Source organism: Fusarium subglutinans (genome assembly GCF_013396075.1).
Source record: "Fusarium subglutinans strain NRRL 66333 chromosome Unknown NRRL66333_c0000149, whole genome shotgun sequence".
Classification (NCBI taxonomy): Eukaryota; Fungi; Ascomycota; class Sordariomycetes; order Hypocreales; family Nectriaceae; genus Fusarium; species Fusarium subglutinans.
Window position 1 is genome coordinate 27983 of NW_023502212.1, and position 25049 is coordinate 53031.

Consider the following 25049-nt stretch of genomic DNA (forward strand, 5'->3'; position numbering starts at 1 on the left):
TACCTCCCACTTTCGTTGGCGGAATGCAATAGAAGAATAGGTACACGCGATTTTTCACTTCTAGCCCTCCTCACCCTGCTCCTTTGAGGTTTATTGTAGTCACGTGCAACTCGATAGCTTTTTCGACAGGAAGCCCCTCCCATTTTAACAGCTTCACGCTTGTAAATGCTGAGTGAAAGACTGGCACCCCGCTAGTCGTCTGATGGAGCTGGGCGCACTTCTGTTCTGCATTGATACTTTGAAACGGAAGGAATTACGACTGGGTAGATGACTTCGGTGTTGGCTTGCACCAGTGAATGATGGCTACTCGTCAGTGGCGACTAAAGCAAGAAGTACCGCCATTTCATATCTGCTACTAATCATATTCATCCCGTCAGGCAATATAGTCGCTTGCTTTCTTTTCACTATTGTCATGTTTCACATCATTCTCAAATGTTAACAGTCCTGAAGGATTGATGCCATGATAGTTGCAGAAACTGAAGAAAGACGTGTTATATATGTTTATCGGCCCAGAAGAGCATTTGGTCAATAATATTTTACCCATCTCTATTACATGATTGAGTAGTAGTCAATACAGCTTGAACTCGTAGGGTCACGGAATCATATTCTTACCATAATCCCATGCCCCATAATGGAATAAGTCCGCCAAGACGATCTCTCACCAGATAAGGCTATCTCAAGGCAATATCGATTAGATAAAACAACCACTTCTTGGCAAGTTTATCGGTCAAAGTGTCCCAGCGGAATAACAGCGGAATGGCCATTCCTCTTATCAGTTGCTTATCTTTCCCTCTCGCGAATTTAGTCACGTTTATCATCCCGTGTCTCGCGGATACGTTAACACAATGATCATCTCACGCTGGGCGGAGCGGAAGTGCCGATCAGCGACATCCCGCCTCTCAGTCCGCCACGACTCAAACCAGTGCTGTCATATTTGGTGATCACATCGGCGGTTTCACGGTCAGGACTGATGATTGCCTCCGAGTCTGCTACAGTCGTCTTGGTGGACATTTTAAAAAAACCTGTCTTGCCTCTCGAATTATGTCAACATGATCTTCTCGTGGTCAGCGAGTTTAGGAATGGCAGAGGTGGATTAATCCATTCTTTGATGGAGCTTTGATGTCATGTACCCTAAATCTTTGTCTTGAAAATTCTGAGTCACTGATCATCAGGAAGACAAAAAGAGATTACCTAATTCCATCAACAAAGGAATTCCGTTATCTTGCCAGTCTCTAGGACGTATCTGGAATTCTATCAATAGCATTCCAAGTTAGTCTACAGCATAGTCGGCAATCTATATCACCGTCTTCAATCCTCGTAAGCTTCAACTTGGCTGGTATCACCATACCTTGGTCCAACAACTCGTGCAACAAAGCCGACCGCTCCCCAACATCCGATAAAACACGACACATAATCACCAACCGGTCTCCCCGTCTCCCATCACCTGGTCGCTTGGCTGACTCTGCTTGGCGGCACCACAAGCCCACTTTAAATAAGCATAACGCGAGCATGCTTAACAAATAACCTTAAACGCCAAGTAGCCGCCAAGCGCCAAGCGCCAATCTCAATACTCCGCCAACCTCAAGCCAAGAAAGCCGCCCCCTTTTGTAATATCTTGGCCAGGTGACTTGTCCATTCCCTCACATGGTGATGGCCTTCATTCATCCAGCCAAGGTCTTGGTGTACTTGGCCACCGTTTGGGGCTTACGACTTTGAAGCGGCCTGTGTCTCCCCATCCCTCGCTCTGCTGTTATTTTTCTTTTGCCCTGCCGATCTTATTTATCTGAGCGGTAGTTGTTTCTTTTTTTAATATGAAATGCTGAGGCTGATTAAAAACATTACGCGTTAGAAGGGATGATCGAATCGTCGTAAGCGTTCAGCCTCAAGATTAGCGCCAATCGTCGTAAACGCGGACGACTCAGCCGGACATCGTCATCGGGATCACGAATCCCGCAGCTTCCACTCTCGGAGCGGAAAAAGCGCCTGACATAATGGCAGGTGGCGTGTATTCCTTCCCTCGCAGTCTTTCCCTTACCTTCTTCCGCGGCGGTAGTGGAGCACTACAGCACCTGTTCTCTGTCTTGGCTTACAACCTCCTTCGATATCCTGTTTTTAGCTTCCGCCCTGGGTAGCTTTGACCTACTTGAATCACCCACGCAGATCTCATGTTTTAGTACTGTCTCTCATCATCTCCCCTTGTCTTCTGCCGTCAATAATTCTTGGCTTCTGTTTAGAAAAGAGTCTGAGGCATTTTCCCTTCCCCAGCTTTACGCTTTAAACTTGATATCTCGCTTTTCTCTCTCACACATTCTGCTTTGTACAAAAGGCTTTCTGCGCCCTGCATACTGTGTCCCAAACGCCACTATTGTAGAAACTCTTCCTTCTGATCTTGACCTAACTCTGCGCTACCTTTTCTTTTTGTTTGCTTCTTATGCTCTGTTGGTGAAGAAACATACTCGCTGTTGCAGTTCTCGTACTCGAAGGGCTTGTTGACTTTTCTCTGGATAGTGTCTGGCACACATCCTCCCCAAATCCTGTCTGTCATCAAGCCTACAGCACCATCACCAACATCTCATCAATTCATGTTCCCTCAGAGAATTGAATCAACAAACCGGAAGACCTGAAGACTATATACTTCTGAATCCCAAACATTTAGTTACGTGATTCTGCATACATCCTTGACGCCAAAATGCCAGTCCTCAACCTCAGTGAGCTCAACATCGTGTTGGGAGTCTTGGGTCAGTACGATTCCCTGCTGGGCATTTCTTGGTGGTGATTTGCCCAGATCTTGGCAAATCTTGGCTCTGACAGAGTTTTCACAGGTGGCTTCATGGCATTGTACGGTATCATTTCTGTCAAGATCAAGCAGTCATGGTACCTCGGAGAAGCTTGTAAGTTATACTGATAATTCTGTGTTGATTGTCACTGATGGCGTTGGTGCACAGTGCCTGCGATGGTGTTTGGCATCATTCTTGGACCCGTATCCTCCAAGTTTCTCGATAGTGAGAGATGGGGTTCGGCAGAGCCTGGTCAAACCGAGGACATTGCTCTGGTAAGTGATACCGACACTGCTATAATGCCCTGTGACTGACCTCTATAGGGCCTGATGCGAGTTGTCATTGGCGTTCAGCTCGTCATTGCTGGTTACTCGCTGCCAGCAAAGTACAATGTGACTCGATGGAAAGAGTTACTCATGTGCCTCCTGCCAATTATGACTCTCATGTGGCTTTTGACAACTGGCTGCATTCTCGCTACTGTCCCCAAACTTAGTCTTCTTGCTGCACTGGCCCTCGCATCATGCGTTACATGCACAGACCCGGTGCTTTCGCAAGCTGTTGCGAAGGGGCCTTTTGCGGACAAGTATGTTCCTCGACACCTTCGAGAAATTATCTCGTCTGAGGCTGGTGCCAACGATGGATTCGGTATGTGTATTTCGTCGTGGTGGCTAATTGGGTTACTAACAACTGTAGGATTCCCGTTCCTCATGCTTGCTGTTTACTTGATGCGACATGCATACGAGCATCCCGAGCAAAGTGGTGCTGAAGCCGCGCACCTTGCTGTACGTGCCAGTGAGGAAGTTGGTCGTCTTGGTGGTGGTATTGGCGAAGCCATGAAGAACTGGGTCGTCGAGACTTGGCTCTACTACGTGGCCATGGGTATTGCCTACGGTGCTGTTGTCGGGTTTACCTCATGCAAGGCGATCAAGTACGCGATGCGTCGGTAAGTCTCAATAACTCCATCGAATAATTAATGAACCATGCTAACACCTCACAGAGGATGGGTCGATGAAGAATCTTACCTACTCTTCCCTGCTGCCCTCGGTCTCTTCATCATCGGCACAACCGGCGCCATCGGCACAAACGATCTCGTCGCCTGCACTGTCGCAGGCAACATGCTTAATTGGGACGGCGAATTCCTGGCCGAGACGCACCGTCGCCACGATGAAGTCAACCACTGCATCGACGTGCTCCTCAACTTTGGCGGTTTCATGTTTATCGGCATTGTTCTTCCCTGGCAGTCATTCCACGACCCCGACGGCACTGGCGTCACGTTGCCCAGACTTATCGCTCTTGGCTTTATGGTCCTTGCGTTTCGACGCATCCCGGCAATTCTGCTTTTGTACAAGGTCATGCCTGCTGTCGTCAAGGATTATAAGGAGGCGCTTTTCATGGGTTATTTCGGACCTATCGGTGTCGGTGCCGTTTTCTACCTTGAGCACATGAAGCACTTGTTTCCTCATCCCGAAGACGCAGACCAAGAGGAGCGCGATCTTCTCGCTGCTCTTGGTCCAGTCATCTACTTCCTCGTCTTCTTCTCCATCGTCGTGCACGGGCTTTCAATCCCTCTTCTGGACTTTGTCTACCGCAAGAGAGGCGTTGAGCCCATCCAAGACGACGCCATCTCCATCCGCCGCAAGTCATTCACCTCAGCGACGCCCGTCAACGCGATCGCCGCTGATGAAGACAACTTTATCGCGTTCAACCGCTTCAGCAGGCCTGTCGATGAGAACGGAATACTTCCTGGTGAGATCCCACCTGCCGTTCTGGCGAGTAATGAGTTTGCTGTGTTTTCGGGGGATCATTCGTCCGAGGATGATGAGAGGGAGAGGGAGGAGCAGGAGAAGAGACGACAGAGGAGGACGATTCAATACATGGTATAGATTTAGCATAGCATCATAGATTTGTGTATAGCGTTGCATTTTAGAATTGAGCATGGAGTTGGTGTTTTACCTGTCGTTACCGCGATGCATCCTCATCTGGTGTTTCACTTGAGTCATGCTCTGGGTAATCGGTTCTTCGTGCGAGTCGTGCCAAGCCTGACGTCAATGAGATGATGAGATAAGATAAGCATTGATCCTTGACGGTGGGGATGTAGGGTATTCAACTTCAAGTCGATTCCTGCACTTGATAGTCTCGTCTCCCTCAAATTCCTTGCGCATAAAAATATGAGAGTATCGCTTGCCTGCTGGGAGTCTCTAGCCCGGAATCCCTTCTCAATGCAGAACCGTCAGTTGTTGAACTTTGCGAAATAGCTTGCTGAGAACTTGAACCATACATAGTGAGTATGACCTCTTCCAGACTTAGACACACTGAAACAATAAAACAAAACGACCGGATCAACCAACATATCTAAAGAGCCTAAGTAGTACTTTCATCAAGACTGACTACATACTTAGTGATATATACCGAGATAGATTTTATCCACGGCTTTATTGCCTCAATTTTAAGTGGACGGATAAATCCCGACATCGTTTGTGCACGATGCATAAACAGGGTTGCACAAGATGCATAACATACACAACGCCAACTCTTCAATAAACATAAAAGTTCGTAACCTCGGGATGATCCCTCCTTGTCTTTTTGTTCAAATGCTTCAGATGGAACCTCAACCCCCACGCAATAACAACAACCCCAAGCGAAAATGCAATACTTGAAACCCAAGCAGTAGTGTACCGCGGCTCATCCGAGGAAGGCCACAAATAAGCCGTGTACACATGAGCCAAATTGCCAAACGTATTGCAAATCGCAAGAGACACGGCTTTCTTCTCGCTCGTCTGGCCGACTGTTGCACTGATCCACGCAAGGATGATGTTATTAATGCCGAAGCTGAAACCGACAAAGAGGTAGATGCTGAACATCCGCGCTGCTATGTTCAAGGTTGAAACAGCGATGATGAAACCAACCATGACGATGCATTTGCAGATGGTAATATGTAGCGTGCGCTCATTCCAGCGTCCTGACGTCCACGCCATGGCGATTCCAATTCCAGCGGCGAGGAGATACGGTGGGCATGTCAGGACTAAAGCGATGGTGTTACTGTCGGTGAGAGTCCTCATGACGGTTGGGAGGAAATTCTGGAAGCCGACTGATGAGAGGTGAAGATTGTACATAAGACATAATGCCCATGTCCGCCAATCAGAAGCAGATTCTTTGAGACCGATCCATACGCTCGTCTTTTCACGGACGTCTGTTGTGTCGGTGTAGATGCGGTTGTATGCAAGCTGTCGCTGCTCTTCTGAGAGCCAGCGGGTGGTGAGGGGATGGTCTGGGAGGAAGATGAATGCTAGAATGGCGGTAAGGATTGATAAGGCGCCTTGGATGATGAAGAGCCTGTTGTATTATGGTGAGCGTGGTTGAGTGATGTTGAATGTGCTACGTACCATTGCCAGCCAGCCAAGCCATGCTTTTGGTCAAGACCAGCAAAGACTCCAGCGGCGATGAGTCCTGCAAAGGAACTGGCTATCATGTTGCCTGTATAGAAGATAGCCAGTCTGACAGCGAGTTCTTTACGAGTATAGAACATGCTGAGAATGAACAAGGCTCCAGGATAAAACTGGTCAAGGTCAGGTGTAATTCTTAAATCTGCATGGCAATACTCACCGGTGCTTCAGTTACGCCGAGGATAAAACGAAGCGCAACCATGCTTCCGTAGCTATTCGCCAAGAACGTCACTAGACTGACGATAGACCAAGCGAGACAGAAGCCAGCCATGTACCAAGATGGCTTGACTCTGTTGATGAGCATGTTGCTCGGGACTTGGCCGGCACTGGATAGGTTAGCTGCTGGTATCTCTGGAGTTAATGGTAATTGAACTTACATGTACCCGACGAACAGAATTGAAACACAAGTATTGTACTGCGTCCCAACAAGACCAAGATCTTCTTCCAGGCTATTAAGTCGCGCATTGACGAGGGCATTGCGATCGAGGTAATTGAAAAGATACATGAACCATAGCATAGGCTACATCACGTCAGAAACAAGAAATATTCCAACAACACATTGGACTTGTTACCAGAATGTACTTGTCCAATTTCTTAACAAGCGCAATTTCTCTCGGATCCGTTTTCGCATGGGCGCCAAACTCATCTACCTTATCCATCTTGGGGAACTTGGAGAATATGGCGTCATCGTTTGGTCTCGACTCAACGTTGTCAAGCGCACGTTCAATATGCTCGTTGCGCGCTGCGTCGTCGGGTTTGTGGTCATGACCACCTGGACTCTGGGGCATTGATGTCGCCATTATTCTTTCAAACTATAATCGATGATGATGATAATAATAATAATAATGAGTTTCCGCTGGAGCAGATGCCAGTTTTTATGCAAACGGGCTGCCACGCCAAGACCCCCCCACGGGGTAACAAGATGCGGGGGATCAGCGTAGTTTAAAAACAAGGTTGGCAAATGACGATGGTAACACTTGATGGAACGCTTGTGATTGGTGCTCTTGGGACTAGAGTGGTATGAGCTTGTGCGGAAAAGCAGATAGAGTAGGAGATCTGCCGGTGGAATTACCAAAAAACGGTATGGCGCCGTGGCGGAAAAGCACCAGCGTCTTGGGACGTATTTGGCGAGCGAATCAAGGAATACGAGGGCGCATTAGAGGAGAAGTCTATCTGCCGTGGATGACGTGGATTGAGAACGGTGTTCTGCCCGTGTTTCTGGGCATGCTATTTGTTGTCTGTTTGGGGTTTGTGACCCGTTCACGAATGTAGTTGAATGAACTCTTGTAAAGTAGTCAAATTGTTAGATGTACAGAACTTCTAAGTGTACTGATATGTATCAACCACTAAATACCAGAGTCACCCTCAAAGAAATCCTTCTCCCCATCCATCCACGTCTCCCAAACCCTGCAAACCCTCTCCGCCGCAATCATATTTGGCGAGCCAGCAGGGAATAACTTATTCGCATCTCCCTGTCTCTCCAGTACCTGCATAGCCAAACCTTCGGAAGCATGGCGTGCAATGTGACAGTGCACCAGCCAGATACCTGGGTTATCTGCCTTGAAGGCAATCACTACGAAGCCATTGCGGGGCAGTAGCACGACATCACGCCTTGGTGGATTGTCAAGCTTCAAGTTGAGTCTGCTGGGGTCGTAGGTTTGGTTCTCTTCTTGTTGTAGAAGGGCGAAGTCATGGCCGTGAAGGTGGATCTGATATGGTTAGGTGGGGATCATGTGGTAGGGGTTGGGTGCTTACGGGATGAGCGCCGGTACGAGCACTGATACCTTCTATCGTGAGAACAAAGTAGACCTACGATGGTTAGTCATATTACCTCACAGGATCCAAAGGCGGGTGACACATACCCATTCTTTCTCAGTATAATCCTCAGGAATCACCACCCACTTCGGAGGATAAGTATCCCTCGGCTCATCCAAGTGAAACATGACAGGGTCAGAGTAGTTAATCTGCAGTGGTCTAAAGTTCTGACCAGGCCTTTGAAGGCCAAACGTAGCGACTGGGTACTCTTCCTGGAACTCGGGTGTGTTCTTGGCGTTTGGATCAAAAGTAACATTGAACCTCTCGCCATTCCCATCCGCTGCTTGAGCATTGGCCGCCGGACCGATATACCACGGAATCTTGGGTCGAAGCGAAGTATACGTCTCATCTGAACACGCCTTACTGATGTTGACCCAAGGCTGAGATGAAGGGAGAGCTTTATCAGAGTGGTTGTAGCGTAGGATACCAGTCTTTTCATAGCCGTCGCCTCCTGGGGCTATGCCGCATGCATCGGCGACCCAAGTCCTGATCCAGAAGTTTCCATCTTCCGGGATCTCATTGACATCACCGGCCAGAGGATTAGCTTCGACGATGACGTTGTACCTTTGACCAATACCTATCAATACCGAGGTGTTGAAGTACGGCTCAATGGGGACGAAATCTGACGTGACGATTTGGAGCCAGTGGTTATCAATGGAGAAGACGAGAGTCGAGTCAAATGAAGTATTGATCAGGCGGAGCAAGTATCTCTTGGGACGACTTGGCTTATCTGTTGGAGTTTTGTTGAAGTATAACTCGTAGTTATCGGGAATAGGTAGAGTTGGGGTGTAGCCGTAGTGGGAGACGTTGCCTGCGCCGTTGAGAAGGATGGTCTTGTTGGAGAATTGGGAGCCAGGGAAGAGCAGTCTGAATGCACTCTCGTGAGCTGTTTGCTTGGTTAGTATAGGTCATCGGACAAGGGTTGAGAGGGACGTACACCAATCTGTCATAATTAGCGGTCTCTTGGTGGCATCATAAGGGGCAGATTGAGGGCCATGAATTGTCTGGGTCATTAGCGCAATCTCCAATTGTCAGGACGTGGGACCCTTACAATCGGACCCTGAAGACCATCTGCATATTGTACAGAGTAGTGGCTATGATACCAAGACGTTCCGTACTGCGTCGTGTTGAAGATGTAGTTGAAGCTATCCCCTGGTGCAATAGGACACTGAGTAATGCCGTTGACACCGTCCATGTCCATGGTCTGGTTCTGACGAATACCATGCCAGTGAATGCTCGTACCATTCCTCTTCATACTGTTGATGACAGTAATATTGAACGTCTGCATCATCATTAGTCAACGTGGGCACCGCCACAGACAAGGTGTATACTCACATCACCCCAACAAGCCTCAAGCCAAGGGCCAGGATACTCCCCATTGAACAACTTGGCCTCCGTAAAGTTCTGCCCATCAGCATTATACCAACTCTCCGTGATATTAAGCGTATAATGCCTCATAATCCCCTTGGGCGCAAAGTTCTCATAGTTAGTATGAATGTTGAACTCTCGCCCATCAGGATGTCTCAGCCAGCATTCTCGATTCTCTGGAATTGAGCATTGCACGAAGCCTGGCATTTCTGGGTACTCGCAGAGGAATTCATGATCACCTGGTGGGGGATGGAAGATGGGGAAGTCAGGGCTGGGCTCTTCGATGTGAGTGTGAGGACGATTAGGGCGGAGAGGATGTTGGTAGGAGGTGGAGGGGGAGGTGGGCCACATTGTTAGCCATGCGACTATACTGACGCAGGCGTGCCATACTCGCTCGATGAGAGCCATTTTGGTTTTTAGTGGTTTGGGGTCGATGGTTTTGTGCTTTGTGAGACGGGATTTAAATAAGAACGCTGGCTGGCGTTCATCACGGGGTCATCTCAATCTTGTTATCGCGGAATATGCAAGCTTATGACGGCAATCACATACATAAGTTCCCGCTGTAGTCATTAAATCCAATCATGTTCCCATTTTCAAGCAACTCTGCGATACGAGTCCAGCCGGTCAAGGATCACGGTCTTGGCACTCAAAATGTTTCAGCCCTAGGACTTATAATCTCACCCAACGACCCAATCCAAGTCCCTCTACAGATGACTAACACGAATAGACTTCGTCATGTCTCACCGCAGCTCACAATCACAACGCCATCCTTGCAGAACTTCACCCCGTGACTACGCCAACGGTCGTACAGGTTGGTAATGAATTAGGTGAGCCCAATCAACCTCTCGGAGGCGTTTCTTGGGCACAGTCAGGCTTGCGGTAGACCAATTGGATCAGAGCGGATGTTGGTCCAATCACTCCCTTGCTTACGGCTGAGAAACTGAGGCTGAGCATGACCAATACGGGGTGTCACGGGTTGAGATAGGCTATTGAGGGAAGCCGTCCCCGTTGCGTTCCCGTCAATACCGGCGCGCGGTATAGGCTTGATAACACAATCTCTGAGCGGTGAGCGTGGGGAATTTATGGTTCTGGGTCGGTATCGGAGTTGGCTTACTCAGGTTGGTGAGACGCTGCGACCCGGCGTCCGAGGCTCTTACGTGAGAATGGCGGTCTCGCGTCTGTATCGCGGTTTCGGCCCAGTCATCAGTGGCTAAGATCAGTGCGTGCAGAGGCTATTTTTCAAATAGTCGCATGAGCTGGTAGTGGGAGGGACATGCCACGCGGCATTCAACGGACGTCGCAATCTTGATCAAGATGGATATCATTTCAATTAATATACACAAGCAAGATCTGTCTGAAGTGTCTGCATCGCCATATCGCTGACTGGCGCTAGCACCTTCAAAACGGATATTCAATACCACTTGAGTGCATTCGCCCATACCAGGTCCCACATCCTCGGCACATCCCCTCCAGCCTCCACAGCCTCAGCCCACTTGACGATATGCTTGAAAACGGCGACATCGTCACAAAACTGCACTGCAAAGTCAAAGTCCCTCAGCAGTTGCGTCTTTTTATGAATGTCCATCCATCGCTGGTCAAGTCGCTCCATTTCTTCCAAGAAGACCTCTCTCAAACGCGTGGTTTCGTACTGGTGTAAATGCTTGTAGTATAGCTCGGACATCTCGCCGTTCACGTCATAGCGGTATCGCCTGCGGTCAGGTTCGGTCCATCTGGGTTGTTCAAAGAGGAATTGGGGGATGCCGCAGGCTTTCCAAAGGGGCACGATGGAAACACACTCCCAGTCTACAATGCCTGTGATTTTGCCTGCATCGTCGACAAGAATGTTGTTCCCATGTAGATCGTCGTGGTAGAGAACTGTGGCCTCTGTTTCCGTGTGACATGGAAAGATGCGCCGTATCAGATGCAGCAATCTCTCAGCGATGCCAAATGTTCGTGCAGCATCGTCAATCTCCTTGACCGCAGCGCAATCGAGGTCTTCATTGCCGCACCACTTTGCCATGGTCGCTGTCGCATCCCTTTTAGTCGCCTCAAGCCGTGCTGAAAACCACTCGCTGCTGTTCCGAAACGGCCCTCGGCTAATGTCGGATTTGTTGATGAGGCCGTAGAAAAAGCAAGTCGACACAATCGGGCCGGGCCTGGGTGTTTCGCTTGCATATACAGGAGGGTACAAGTTTCCAATCGTGGTGAACCTTTCGCGAAAGAGGGAGGCTATGAAAGACGCGACCTGACGGACTGTTTCTGTTTTCTGAGGGAGGGTAAGATGTCGCCATGTATCTTGCATTCGCGCACCTGCAATCTTGCTCATCAAGATCCATTCGTACCCAACGGGAGAATCGCGCGACGCGTCGTAATGAATGACTTTCGGGATCGGAAGGTCTGTAATCGTGGAGACCCATTGAATCGTAGCAACTTCGCTCATGGTCTTGTTTTGCGGATCAACGGGCAGCGCCACTCGTAGCAGCCGCGGGTCCTGATCGTTGACCTGAACTTCGTAGAGTTTATTGAAGCAACCTTCGGCAAAATGTTTGATGCGGACGTTTTGAGTATGGAAAAGCGCTTGGATCGTCATTCTCATCTTGTCAAGATCAGGCTGGAACTCCCATCGCGGGGTGAAGCCAAGATTGCAGTTTTGCAAATAAACGTCGGCAAGGAGTGAGGATCCGGATCCTGAGGCCGGCATCGTCGCGCGCAAGAGGCAGAATAAAGAAGAAAGAGTGCAAGATCAAGTTTCGCTGGCGCGTTCAAAAACGAGACGGTGATGGAGGAGAGAAAAATGAGGAATGGAAGGAATCATTGACGAGATAAGGCATTTGCGATGGGCAGTGGCTTTCGGCGGGTGACTCAGACAAACTCGACTGCATGTTTGCGACAGTGATCGCGTCTGAGGTGTGTGCCTCTGTTTCAGCAAACAGTTTCAATCACTGTCAGTTTGTCACGGCCGAAGCGAAACGTCTCATGTACTGAGGTTGTTTGCTCTCGTTTGTTGTCGCGTGAGGTCACTTGATGGAGGAGATTAGGCCTCGTTGAATTTAATTGGGTGCAACTTTATTTGTCTCGACGGCTAGTGACTAAATGCCGCTTTTATCGACCGCCCCAAACTTCAGGTCACGATGCATCTAATTCTCATCCTGCGGATACTTCAACCCATTCGCAGCTCTAATCTCATCCATCAGCTCCATCAAACGAAGCGTCTCATCCAACGGAACAACATCACTCTCCGTCTTTCCCGCCGCAATATCCTGCGCCACAGCATCAGCTTCCCAGTAGAAGCCCAACGTTCCCTCGTGGCGCTCCACGTTGAACACGCGCGTGGTTCTAGTATCGGCTGCAGGAGGTCCTGGGCGCTCTCCTTCAGTGACGCGGAATCCACCGGGGACACTGACTGCGGGACCAAATAGCGTGATACTTCCGTTGGTACCTTGAATGTAGCCAAATTCGTCGGGGCCTCGATAGCGGAAGCTTGAGGTGCAAACTCCTGTTTTGGAACCTCCATTGGTGGAGGGGTACTCGAGAATAACCGTATTTGCCGCGTCGATGCCGTCCACAATGTCAAGAGACGACAGAACCTTTGTCTGTTTCGGATGATCTTTCCCAACCTTCCAGTCACCAAGAATGATCGAAGCAAAAGTCAGCGTATAAAAGCCGATATCGAGCAGAGCACCGCCGCCAAGTGCGGGGTCTTTGAGACGATGATTGTCAGGCAAGCTGCTCAGATCAAACTTGTTTCCAAAGTCAATGGAAAGTCGCTGCACTTCACCGATTGACTTCTTGACGATGATCTCTTCATGCAACGCCTCAAACAAGGAACAGAATCTCACCCAAGCAGCTAACAAACATCAGCATGCAGTCAGACAAATGCGGGACTGAACAAACCTTCCATGACAAAAACACCCTTCGTCCTCGCCGCATCAACAATATCCTTTGCTTCCTTCGCATTAATCGTGAAAGGTTTCTCGCATAGAATATGTTTACCCGCTGCGATAGCATCAAGACAGTTCTTTCTATGCAGTGAGTGCGGCGTTCCGATGTATACAATATCCACGTTTGGATCATCGTAAACACCCTGATAATCCGCGTAGACTTGGGGCTTGGGTTTATCAGGTGCTTTCTCCCAGAGCTTCTCCACGAATGAAGCACCTTTCTCGGTGGAAGAGGAGCCGATGGCTGTGATGGTATGGGTTGCTTTGGCGTCGGGACGCGTGGTGAGGAGGTCGCGGAGAAACATTGAGGAGACCCATCCCGTGCCTTAGCGGTACAGTTAGCTCTGGGTGTGCAACAGTGGGAGATATTTGCAGTACCTAGGATGCCCCATCGCAGGTTAGGTAGAGAGTCTGCTGAGCTAGCCATTGTGGAAGCCTGATTTTCAATAGCTTGAGCTTTTCAGAGTCTGAGAATTGCGTGATGTGAAGTGAGTGGTCGATATAAGGTAGATTTGCGGGACCCGCAAATACTCTTTTATTCGGGATAGTGGTCGCCGAAGTGCGGCAGTTGAGAGTTCAAAGCCTTGGGACGCCCAACATTTCAGACGATCTTATCCATCTAGTCACCCGATCTCGGAGTTTGATAGCTTGCTGACCATTTAAGACCGAATATTTCAAGGCGCAGGCATTTCTATACTACTCTCTAGTCAGTCGCGGAGTAGCGGACCTATCACCGATACTCCCCGAAGAGCGGGGTTGTGTCATGATACCATCTCCGATCCACCAAGGATAAAAGCAATGCGGGGACAATCGATCAATGACGCTATAACCGGGTGAATAAGAAGATGCGGTAAAAGGTGAAATTGATTTGTAAGTCAACGTTAGATAAAAGCTCTCAGCGATCGATCAGATAAAGAAGTCTCCTGGCTCTCAAAGTGAAGTTAGTGTAAACAGCTCCCAGATCATGGCACCCATCAAAGTTGGTGTCGTAGGCTACGGCAACTCAGCCAAGAGCTTTCACCTACCATTCATCACTTCTATTCCAGACTACGAAGTCATCGCTATTCTCCAGAGAAAAGAAGCTCCAGCCAATCCATCTTCCGCTGAGAAGGGCTCGCACTGCACCGTTGACTTCCCTCACGTCAGACACTATCGCACAGCCGAGGGGTTCTTTGCCGACAAAGATATCCAGTTCGTGGTTGTCGCTACGCACCATGATACTCACGCATCTTTTGCAGAGCAAGCGCTAAATGCGGGCAAGCATGGTGAGTAGCCTTTATCCAGGGTCGGCGTGAAACTAATGAGAGTAGTGATTGTGGACAAGCCTTTTGCTGTTTCGGCTGAAGAGGCGGATAGGGTGATCAAACTGGGTGAAGAAAAGGGTCTCATTCTTACTTGCTTTCAGAACCGACGATGGGTAAGTTTTTTGCCTCTTGTTTCTTCTAAATTAATTCTAATCCTGTGATAGGATGCAGACTTTCAGACCCTCCGCCACCTCATTAAGAAGGGTGCACTAGGTGACATCAAAGAAGCTGAGCTACACTATGACTTTGAGTCACCACCGTGGCTGTCCAAAATGGGAGCCAAGTACACCCCAGGCTCTGGCATGGCCTTTGGTCTCGGTAAGCCTCCTGTGACTATTTACCCCCGGTCTTTTAGCTTACAGTCTCTAGGTACGCATAGCATCGACCAGGCGCTTGTGCTCTTCGGTCGCCCTAAATCTGTGACGGGGTTCTTCCGCGTCCAACGTGATGCCGAAAGTGAAGTCGAAGACTCTTTCACAATTATTCTACAGTATGATGGTGCGCAGAAAGATCTGCTCGTCACAGTCAAAACAGCTGTGACGACGCCGATGGCGCAGCAATTAAAGCAGCTCGTTCGCGGAACAAAGGGTTCTTTCATGAAGGTGAGAAATCAATTCGCTTCGTTCAGGTGTTTTATTAATAGTTCTTCCAGTTCCAGAAGCATAGCTTTTGCGCAACAGAGGACGGTATCGCTGCTGATCTCAAACCTCTTGATGAAGGCTTTGGTGTTGAGGCTGATGAACTGCGGGGTATTCTCACGACTTACGAAGAGTTCGACGGCAAGGTTCAGAAGTATGACCCTGCGATTAAGAAGTATACTGGTCGATATCCAAGTTTTGCAGGTCGATGGATGGGGTTATATGAAAATGTGGCGGATGCGATCAATGGTAAGGCGGAGCTGGAAGTGAAACCAACGCAATCACGAGATGGTTTGAGGGTTATTGAGCTTGCAAGGGAATCGCACCAAAAAGGTTTTACAGTTCCTTGGTCTTGAAATAAATAAAATGTCTTGATTCTGATTGATAAGAAGAACGGGTTCTACCTGATAAGCAGTTAGATGGTGAAACTGCAAAAAGAGAGGATAATAGCGGGATTTAACCGCCTAAGTTGGACGAACAGGGAATCGAACCCTGGACCACTCCCAGATTTCTTCAGAAGACTGAATCATGCTAAGGGAGTATTATACCACTAAACCATTCGCCCGGAATGGGATTTGTTAAAGCAAGGAGCTGGGATTACGGCACAGGTGCGCCTCAGTAGACCTGCATGATTGTTAACCAGACTGTCTATTTTCTGCTCAAAGCTGGGGCACACTTTAAAATGTTTCTTTCATCGGACAATTATGCAAAGCCAATCAGATTGTCGCGGAACGGTCGCAGCCGCTCAGGTGAATGAATGACGATTAAGCAGCTTGTAGTGGGTTTGCACTGTGAACTTGGTGGTATAAGGCGCTATCAGAACGAACTTCAAGCGTGGCGGAAACTAAACTCTGAGCTCGTGTCAATTACTGTCCGCCGTTACACAGCATGCCTGTCATATGCCAAAGGAGAAATATCAGGTGTCCAGGCAATCTTATTTACTGTAGTCAATCGCAGAGTACGTGAGACACAGACCAGCTCTTCTAGCCTCAGGCGCGAGCTTTCAGTGGGTCCAGCGCTGTCGCTCACAGCACTGAATCACGCTGCTAAAACAAAATGTCAGCAAGTTTCGCGACAACAACAAATCGTTATTCTGGCAAAAGAAAACATATTAATTGAATGCGGAAATGATAAAAAGAACAAAAAGAACATCGACAACGGCAGGATTCGAACCTACGCGTGCGAACAACAATGCCTATGATGTCTCGGAAGAGATAGGGCATCGCCTTAACCACTCGGCCACGTTGTCTGAGTTTTCTGATTATGTCAGACAGCTTCGATCTTTGCATTATGTTCCCCGGTTCTGCTCAGGCCAATTTCGATTGAATCTGGCAGTCTTCTCTTTTTCACATAATTACCTTGTCAAACACACCATGACTCAGGTCCCGAGATGACCAACCTATATTATCTTCAGCAGACAGCTGTTTGTCTATTCATTCGCCAATTATGGCAGATCCATGGATCTTGTTACCTCGAGCATGTTCTTCTGTATTTCGTTCATTATAACGAGCTTCATTTGACAGGCCTTTGACGTAGAAGTGGAGGACATCCAGCAATTAGATACTCACATTGTAATTTCACACAGTCAATAATCCGTTCCAGTCTGAGCGTTATCTCCGCAGGCTTCCTTACAACGGGTCAATTGCTTACACAGTCTGGACAGTATAGTTATTCCCTCCCAGCTCAGCTCGGATCAGTCCCACGGGTGGATCTTCATCCTTCATTTGACTTATTTACTTTACCAGGAAATTCCTATTGAAGATCAACAATCACCTGGAAAGCTTTACACTTTGGCCCCCAACGGAAGCTGCCTGTTCAAGACAAATATATGTGATCAGCGCGATACATTGGTTCTCAGCTTCGACGGTCCAATCCTTCAGCTCTCTGCAAACACGATATGCCCAAATTTGAAAGCAATCATGACAAAACAAATCTTGCAACCTAATTTACAATTGGACCAAGATGACGTAAAACTTGTAGATGCAGTGTGTGAGTGTTTTTGTATTGGTGGATCAGATATGTAGGTTTCTCCTCTTCATTCCCATTCTACGATTTTCTTATCTCACCTATAATATCCATTCTCATTTAAACGCACCTTGGTTTGCCGACAATAAAGCCCTTGATTGCATCCATCTTCAGGTCGAGAGAAAATGAAAATCTCTGGCCAACAAGTATCGGAAGTCTATTATCCGAATTCACATCTCTTGGTAATTAATCAGCTGCTGGAGTTACCCTACAACCTCCGCATCTTTCTCTTATCCATATCTTATCTTATCACTCCCAGCAAACAAAATCAAGGCGCCGAGGCCGAAACATAAACCTGCTTTCCACAGACCGGTAAACAATTCTTCATCCACCAAGCCTTGGCAGACCCGTTCCCCGCTGTTGATTGCAACATAGTCGGAGCTAAATGAGCCAATTCTCATAGCTACCTACTATAAACGGTTTAAGCTTATCCACGGCTAACTTTACTACTGATAAGCTATGCGGATCGGCGGGGAAGTTCGGTCATTATGTTTCCCGATGTATGATGATCATCACGGACTAGGAAGGTTGTTTAAAAGGTGAAATGCCCGCATGGTCGGGTTCCAATGCCTCTTCTTTGCTGTTGGTATGTTCACTGGAAAAATGACGCTTCGCACTGTTTTCGTTGGCGCTTTGTGCGCTGGCTTGGCCACTGCAGTTCGGTATAACGATAATCAAGTTGCTCTTACGAAAGACGGTGAAGAAGCTGCCAAGAACTTCCCCGAAGTCAAGCAGATCGACCTTCAGTCGCCTGCTTTCCTTGACCCCAAGAGTATCCCCGCTGGCTTTGGAAATGGCACGAGCGGACCAACAAGCGACGCTACATTGAGTATGTTGTCAACGCATCTTCAAGATCGATGCCCTAACATTCCTAGACTACTTCCTCGAGAGTCTTGCATCTCGCAATGACTGGTTGACATACAACAACCCACCCTTCAAATCCGACGAAGGACGCTCAATTCCCTATGTTTACTTGTCTACGTCATCGCAGCCTGAGATCAAGGCCAATTCCTCTTCATCCGAGAAGCTTCGCGTCTACCTTCAAGGTGGCGTCCATGGAAACGAACCTGGGGGCGACCAAGCTCTACTCGCGCTGCTCGGCAAATTTGACGCGAACTCAACCTGGGCAGCGTCAATCCTTGAGAAAATGGACATCATGATCCTGCCCCGCTACAATCCCGATGGTGTCGCGTACTTCCAGCGCTTTCTGGCGACGGGGTACGACCCCAACAGAGATCACATCCGTTTCGCAAGCCAACAAACTCGTGAGGTCAAGGCGCTAATTGTTGATTTTGCTCCTCATATCATGGTGGACGCTCATGAATACAGCGCCAATCGCGCTTATGGCCTCAAAGATCAGTGGGCGCAAGCCGTGGATGGTCAATTTGATCCTATGAAGAACCTGAACATTCACAAGGACATTCGGGAATACTCCGAGGAGGTTTTCGTGCCCAGAATTGCCGGGGCGATGGATAAGCTGAATCTGCGCTGGAGTCCTTATATCACCGGAAATGCCAGAGAAGAACCTTTGGTGTTTACTCAGCTTGATACTCAAGCACGAGCTGGCGATGTCTCATTGGCGCTGACGCAAGTCATGGTGTTCCTCACTGAGACTCGGGGTATTGGCCTTGGAAGCCAGCACTTCCAGCGACGCGTTGCTTCAGGATTAACCATGATTGAAGCCATCGTGCAAACAGCCGCCGACAAAGCTAAAGAGGTGTACGAAGTTGTCGAAGGCGCCCGTCAGAAATTCATCGATGGTGTAGATGAAGTTGTCGTTACAGATTCCTTCCAGCCCACCAACCGCACCTGGGATTTCATTGACCTCCCAACCGGCAAACTCGTCGAAATTCCCGTGCAATTTCTCAGCTCAACACCCGTGAAATCCAACCTTACCCGCTCCCGCCCCGAAGCGTATATCTTCCCGCAAGCATGGAAAGAAGCCGCCGATCGTCTTCGCCTCAACGGCGTCACTGTCGAGAATATTCGCTCTGAGTTCCGAGGTGAGGTTGAGGCTTATAATGTCACGAGCATTGAGTTGGCTAGTACCGTCTATCAGGGAACTGTGTTGAACAAGGTTACTACTGAGATTAAGAAGAAGGAGATTACTATGCCGGCGGGAAGCTTCTGGGTTCCGACGAAGCAGGCTGCTGCGGGGTACGCGTTTACTGTTCTTGAGCCTGAGAATATCGATTCGTATGCCACGTTTAATATTCTTCCAGTTAATGTCGGTGATGAATATCCTGTTTATAGAGTATTAGGCTAGCTTGTGTCCAAACCATTGATCTACATCATCACAACTGATAATTATTCGCCCGAACCTTCATCTCACCTATTGTTACCTGTGGCGGTTGAAATTGGTCTTGAAATTCTTTTCCTACACAAAGTGTACCAGCCTATTCCTCAGTAATAATAACAACATTAGACTCAAGTGGCCTTTTTGTCCCCAATCACCCTCATCCCTGAAGTTCATTGACACGAGTCTGACTTATACTCATGAGGCGACTCAGTAATAGTCTCAAACAGCGGCTGGATGGGATTCTCATAGTAGCCCTTGGTCGTCTGACTCGCTTGGATAGCGCTTAGCATGGAAGCGACATTTAGAGTCCCAAGCTTCTCAGCAATTCGGGACAAACAACCCTCAGCCAGCCTTCTCTGCTGCTTCAAGTAAAAGAACTGATCCTGTCTGGTAATCTGGAGACGCTCCCAACACTCACTAACTCGGCAACGCAGGGCCTGGAATTCTTTATCCGAGATGCCAGCTTTAGTCTCGCTATCAAATTCAGTGGCGAGTTCAGCATACTCTTCTTCTTGCTCCATAAGTTCAATCTTCAGATTGTCGATGAGATCCTGAAGATCTTGCCATATTTTGCCGACCTCTGAAGGCTCGGGGAGGGAACTGAAGTGAACACCTGAAGACATTGTTTTATGAGAGTAATTGCTTCTGTTGAATCCGAGAGCTTTAGAAAGAAGACGTGTCGGAGTTAGTATGAGAAGTGATAGGGACTTACCTTTGAACCCTGGGTACTAAATGATAATGAGAGAAATTTACATCATTCCAGGATTTCGTATGATTTTATAGCTAATATGTTCTGCTTGAGTAGAAATACTAATTGGTTGGTCACCCAAACCATATTGCGTGTCATCAGTTCTACTAGAACATGACTATTGAACAAGTAAATGCCCTGAGACTTCTGCAGTGCTAATCTTTGTCTACCGGAATGGCATATTCAGCACAAGTGAACAATAGGCAATAGTGCCGCTGACACGTGGATGAGAGAAATGGATACTGCGATGTTCATTTCTAGCAGCTTCCGCTCTTTCAATGGAAGCTACGGTTTTAAATGAGACCCGGTCACAGATAAAGAATCCAGATGAGTCGATAGATGATCCCTCATAAACCTACCGCATGGCTCAATTGTGATATGAATTCCACCTTCAATTGTAATCGATTGGTCAATGCAAATGCTATTTTTGGGCAACTTGTTTGTTAGCTGCCTTAGGATGGCCGCTATGCCCAGATTGGAAATCGCCGGATCGGCGGTTACTCGATCCGTCTTGGGGCATGAAATCTGACAAAAACCGCGCCGTGAACGCGTGAGATCAAGATAATTCCTCTTTCAACACAAAAGGGCTGCTGCCTAAGCCAAACGTGAATCTAAAATACTCAAATCGGCCGGCATTCTTACAAAATTCTGGTCTGGTTATCTGCCTCACCCCCGCGACAATGGGCATTCCTCCTTCGCCCAAGCCTTATCGGGATGACCCTGATGCCGTGTCTCTACACACGACTGCGGGGGAACCCTCATACGCTCACGTAGAGGACGACGTTCTCAACGGCGATGAAGCGCCACCGCCTGCATACCATGATACGCCGATTCCAGAGTCAAGCACTCCAACGATGGCTGGTATCGACAGAGCTGATGGTGAAGAAGAACTCCTTCAAACAGGCGTCACACAGCCCGAGTCTCACATTGCCTTCGCCTCTAACCGCATCGGTCAAAAGCGCACTCGTATCGGTAACGAAGTGAATGCCGTGCGCGATCCCCGCTCCGACGCGGATCCAGTATTTCTCGAGAAATGGGTCAGAACCATGGCAGCGTTTCCTCCTTCGCCGTACATCAACATAACGGGAACTCACAAGGAAACCAAGCGCGATAGTGACGGCAAGAGCAAGCGCGAGGAGGTCACCGATTTTCGGATCATGGTGAATCTGCAGAATTATCTGTATCCCAATTTCATCATAAACACGCTTGGCAACTCGACGCTCAAGACTGCTGAGAGTGGCGAGAAGACATATCGCGGCACGGTGTTGAAGAAGCGTCAGAGCGGTGTCAAAGGTGATATCGAAGTTGGTCATGCGAAGCCAACGCTCAAGGAATGGTGTCACCGCTACTGTGCGAAAGCAGCTGGCACCAAAGTGTAAGTTTCACCGCTTGGCTTGAGTTCCTTTCTAACAAGTTCCAGATTCCGTCTGACTAGAACAGTCACCGGCATGGATGAGACCTTCTTCCGCAGTAGTCTGACACATTATGTCCGAAGCTCCAACTACAAAGGAAACCTCACAATTGAGTTCCCGGTCGCCGACCGAGCAGTCGACATCTACTCGTCCAACCGCCTAAACACGTGGCGCCTGACGACCTGGATCTGCTGGATCTTCTACCTCACATTCCTCTGGATCTTCTCATGGCCAATCCTCTTCTTCATCACAAAGCGGTATCAAGTCGTCAGCGCTGAATGGCCATTCTCTCTGACTGATGCAAACGGCCAGAAGCGCTATACCACTGTTAGCGAGCAGCAGTGGGTGGACTTGTATGGACCCGCCATCAAGCAGCTTTGTCTAGACCGATATGAGGGCTTGGCAGGTGATGCGTTCTTGAACCAGGTTCTAGAGAGGGGAGATACGAACATGAGAAATGAGGGTGTTGATACGAGAGCTGCTCTGGGTGTCGCTGCTGCTGCCTTCCAGGGCGGACGGTTCAATTCTGTGAGCGGTGCCAGGAGTCTGATGCGAATTGCTGGGGTGTCGAGTGACCAGATCGGCTGGGGCTTTGATACGTGATTGAAATAGGAGCATGCCAGAAAGGAACGTTAAGTGCTTTTTATGTCGATGATTTAACCTTGATTCATGGTAGTCAGCGTTCTATGGCTGAAGCAGTACTCCGAGCCTGAGCCAAGTCACTAATTATATATGGTATTATAAGTTCAGCCACACGGGGTGCGACCTGGTTAGTCTTAAGAACGGAATGGGAGCATTATAAGCAGATATCTATGGCAATTCCTACAAAAACAAACTTCAACACGTTATCCGTGCTGAATATCATCCGGCTATATCACTTGGATTGAAAGTCACACACAGTCTCACATTCTGGCATCACACACCAACCATGGCGGATGGGATCCTAGACCAATGTAAACAGCATCCAGCAGAAAGACTATAACAACGCAAGGCGAGCATAAAATTTAACCTTGCGGGTAGCATCCTACTACTGGCAACCTAATGCCAAAGCTACCTATCCCTGGATAGCTTCACCTATACCCAGTGCATAGTGACAGTACTGTCATATGCTACGACGTATGTTCCCATTCATTCCCCGCACAAACAACCTATATTGAGGACCACTCTCTCACATCTATAGTTCTGTAGTTTAAGGTCTACCTCGGTCGTTTTTACATGATAATAATGTCAATCTCAGCTATGTGAGTTGTTATGATTAGCTAACTCGCCTACAAGACTTGATACACACAAACCAGGGAAAGAAACCCATACCTCCTAGGCAATAGTGAAGGCAATGAGTATCTTGCCCGTATGTGTTTATCGGTGTACTTTACCTTTGTGCGTGGGGGGGCTAAAGCCTCTTTTAACTACCCACAGCCTGATCACAGTCGAGCTCGACAGTCTGGCCTTCACTGCATTGCCTGTTACCTGATAGCTCTCCTGCCGAGCTACCACAAGTTATTGATACAGGAAAGGAGTACATCGGTTGACCATATGTCACGTTCATGTTGAGACACGGCCTCCTCAAGATTGGTGACCATATGCCTCGTAATGCTATAGATGCAGGTATGCGCTCTTTCGTCGACTGGATCGACAGCCCTGCGAGCAAATGTACATCTCTTTTTGACAGAGGGCAGCTCAAGTTCAACTTTCTATTTGGGGAGTATAAAACTGTGCTTTGGAATGCACATCTGGGTATGTATGACGGAATACTAAAGACAGTGCAGCCACAGCCAGACATCCTCATTCAGGCAATTGCTGGGCGGAATAACCTGAACGGGAGACCGTTTGATGGGTCGGCGGCGCAATTTGCAGTGAAATTGTCGAAGCTTCTGGGAGAACCAAAGAAATTGATCTGGTGTATGCACGACGATCAGCGGGTCTCGCCACGGCGGTTGGAATTAGCACCCGCTACGGAAGCCATTGAGAAGGAGACTAGTTCCAGGGTCACTACGTTACAGCTAGGTATCTCGGACAGGCTGTTTTAACATGGGGTTGGCAAGTCTCAAAGTAAATATGTGTCCACACATATACACATTCGTGCTCTGCATAAACTGGTTCCACGTGCATTGCTATGCTTATGTCCTTATCTTTTTAATTGCCATGACGGACGTCGCCATTTCCTGTTTCTTCCTCCATGCCCACCGTCTCGTTTCTGCACCAGACACAAACACCTGTATCGCATTACAGCCCCTCCTCAACCTGTCCAATGAGAAAGTCTGCACCTGGGCCCGCCGCATCAGCGCCGTATAGAAAGTGAGCAGGAAGAATAAACAAGGTCCCGTCGCAAACTAGATCCGTGGGCAGGCAGAAGATCTTGGTTCTGTCAGTAGGATAATTCGGGATACGGCCACCGAGCTGCTCGTTCTTGGTATATCCAAACAAGGCCGCTCCAACAACCTGATTCTGGACCGCGCCATCGAGCTCGCTTAGTGCATATCCGACAACAACCGTCCCTTGACTATTTAATTCAAGAGATTAGCAAAGGGCCAGTACGTGGGCGACTGTAAGAAGTACCTATATCCAGCTGTCACGACGGCCGTTTCTGGACACTTGTCGTAGGCCATTTGGAACAGTCTCTTAGCCTCATCGATGGAGGCATCTGTGGTCCCCTCAGGAAGGAAGTTTGGTGCAAGATCAGCCGTATACGGCCCACCAACACCTTGTATCCAGATATCAGGGATAGCGAGCTGCATGGCCTCAACGAGGATTGGACCAACGGTGATTCCCTAACGAGATTAGCGTTTGACGATGTGCAGTATGGAGCTGATGCAACGAACAAGGTTGCCAGGTTCCGTACTACCACGCGCATAGATCAGAATTGCTGAGGGACAGTTAGAAGAATCACCATTCTCAAGATCATTGCGATTGAGGAGATCCCGGGCCTCCAGTAGATTGACATCTTGGGCAGCGACGGCTCTCTTTTCGTCTGAAAGCGCTGTTGGCAAGGCCGTACCGCTAGCCAGGAGGAAGGAAAGGACAAATGCAGCACGCATGTTGGAGAGAGATTTGAAGGCTGAATATAGTATGATATTCCTCAGAAGCAGTCTCTTCGCCTAATGAACAGGAAGATTGAGTGTGAGTTGACAGGTTTATGTCCAGATAGCTGTCTTCTTTATATAGACGACTGCTCTCCTTCAGTCATCTTTACAAATTCCATAGTGATGTTCAGTGTATAGTTCTCCTTCCATTTCTTGCCTAGTACATATGGTATAGATTCCTACGCTTGATCGGCTATAC

The 25049-nt window shown here is 48.4% G+C and overlaps 10 protein-coding genes across 10 annotated transcripts; 4 read left to right on the forward strand and 6 right to left on the reverse strand.

Moving 5' to 3' along the window:
• Window positions 1–2689: 2689 nt before the first annotated feature.
• On the forward strand, window positions 2690–4660 carry FSUBG_9541 (Na(+) H(+) antiporter; the record flags this gene model as incomplete). Its single annotated transcript, XM_036688066.1, has 6 exons — window positions 2690–2742; window positions 2812–2891; window positions 2946–3052; window positions 3101–3422; window positions 3471–3720; window positions 3775–4660. 6 exons carry the CDS (start codon window positions 2690–2692, stop codon window positions 4658–4660), a joined length of 1698 nt encoding a protein of 565 aa, XP_036534937.1.
• A 651-nt stretch (window positions 4661–5311) lies between these two features.
• FSUBG_9542 (major facilitator superfamily transporter) lies at window positions 5312–7020 on the reverse strand (the record flags this gene model as incomplete). Its single annotated transcript, XM_036688067.1, has 5 exons — window positions 5312–6110; window positions 6161–6333; window positions 6381–6546; window positions 6598–6740; window positions 6793–7020. 5 exons carry the CDS (start codon window positions 7018–7020, stop codon window positions 5312–5314), a joined length of 1509 nt encoding a protein of 502 aa, XP_036534938.1.
• A 546-nt stretch (window positions 7021–7566) lies between these two features.
• Window positions 7567–9754, reverse strand: FSUBG_9543 (laccase-like multicopper oxidase; the record flags this gene model as incomplete). Its single annotated transcript, XM_036688068.1, has 6 exons — window positions 7567–7929; window positions 7976–8029; window positions 8083–8921; window positions 8973–9039; window positions 9087–9317; window positions 9371–9754. 6 exons carry the CDS (start codon window positions 9752–9754, stop codon window positions 7567–7569), a joined length of 1938 nt encoding a protein of 645 aa, XP_036534939.1.
• A 1060-nt stretch (window positions 9755–10814) lies between these two features.
• On the reverse strand, window positions 10815–12104 carry FSUBG_9544 (uncharacterized protein; the record flags this gene model as incomplete). The annotated part of the gene is made up of 1 exon (XM_036688069.1): window positions 10815–12104. The coding sequence occupies one exon, from the start codon at window positions 12102–12104 to the stop codon at window positions 10815–10817; it is 1290 nt and encodes a 429-aa protein (XP_036534940.1).
• Window positions 12105–12540: 436 nt separating this feature from the next.
• FSUBG_9545 (dimeric dihydrodiol dehydrogenase) lies at window positions 12541–13771 on the reverse strand (the record flags this gene model as incomplete). Its single annotated transcript, XM_036688070.1, has 3 exons — window positions 12541–13250; window positions 13298–13669; window positions 13723–13771. The coding sequence occupies 3 exons, from the start codon at window positions 13769–13771 to the stop codon at window positions 12541–12543; spliced, it is 1131 nt and encodes a 376-aa protein (XP_036534941.1).
• Window positions 13772–14308: 537 nt separating this feature from the next.
• Window positions 14309–15642, forward strand: FSUBG_9546 (uncharacterized protein; the record flags this gene model as incomplete). The annotated part of the gene is made up of 5 exons (XM_036688071.1): window positions 14309–14609; window positions 14655–14761; window positions 14813–14966; window positions 15018–15250; window positions 15301–15642. The coding sequence occupies 5 exons, from the start codon at window positions 14309–14311 to the stop codon at window positions 15640–15642; spliced, it is 1137 nt and encodes a 378-aa protein (XP_036534942.1).
• Window positions 15643–17914: 2272 nt separating this feature from the next.
• On the forward strand, window positions 17915–19577 carry FSUBG_9547 (carboxypeptidase 2; the record flags this gene model as incomplete). Its single annotated transcript, XM_036688072.1, has 2 exons — window positions 17915–18140; window positions 18187–19577. The coding sequence occupies 2 exons, from the start codon at window positions 17915–17917 to the stop codon at window positions 19575–19577; spliced, it is 1617 nt and encodes a 538-aa protein (XP_036534943.1).
• Window positions 19578–19780: 203 nt separating this feature from the next.
• On the reverse strand, window positions 19781–20233 carry FSUBG_9548 (uncharacterized protein; the record flags this gene model as incomplete). The annotated part of the gene is made up of 1 exon (XM_036688073.1): window positions 19781–20233. One exon carries the CDS (start codon window positions 20231–20233, stop codon window positions 19781–19783), a length of 453 nt encoding a protein of 150 aa, XP_036534944.1.
• Window positions 20234–21038: 805 nt separating this feature from the next.
• On the forward strand, window positions 21039–22373 carry FSUBG_9549 (uncharacterized protein; the record flags this gene model as incomplete). The annotated part of the gene is made up of 2 exons (XM_036688074.1): window positions 21039–21733; window positions 21779–22373. 2 exons carry the CDS (start codon window positions 21039–21041, stop codon window positions 22371–22373), a joined length of 1290 nt encoding a protein of 429 aa, XP_036534945.1.
• A 1620-nt stretch (window positions 22374–23993) lies between these two features.
• Window positions 23994–24805, reverse strand: FSUBG_9550 (cutinase; the record flags this gene model as incomplete). The annotated part of the gene is made up of 3 exons (XM_036688076.1): window positions 23994–24270; window positions 24327–24538; window positions 24590–24805. The coding sequence occupies 3 exons, from the start codon at window positions 24803–24805 to the stop codon at window positions 23994–23996; spliced, it is 705 nt and encodes a 234-aa protein (XP_036534946.1).
• Window positions 24806–25049: the final 244 nt, after the last annotated feature.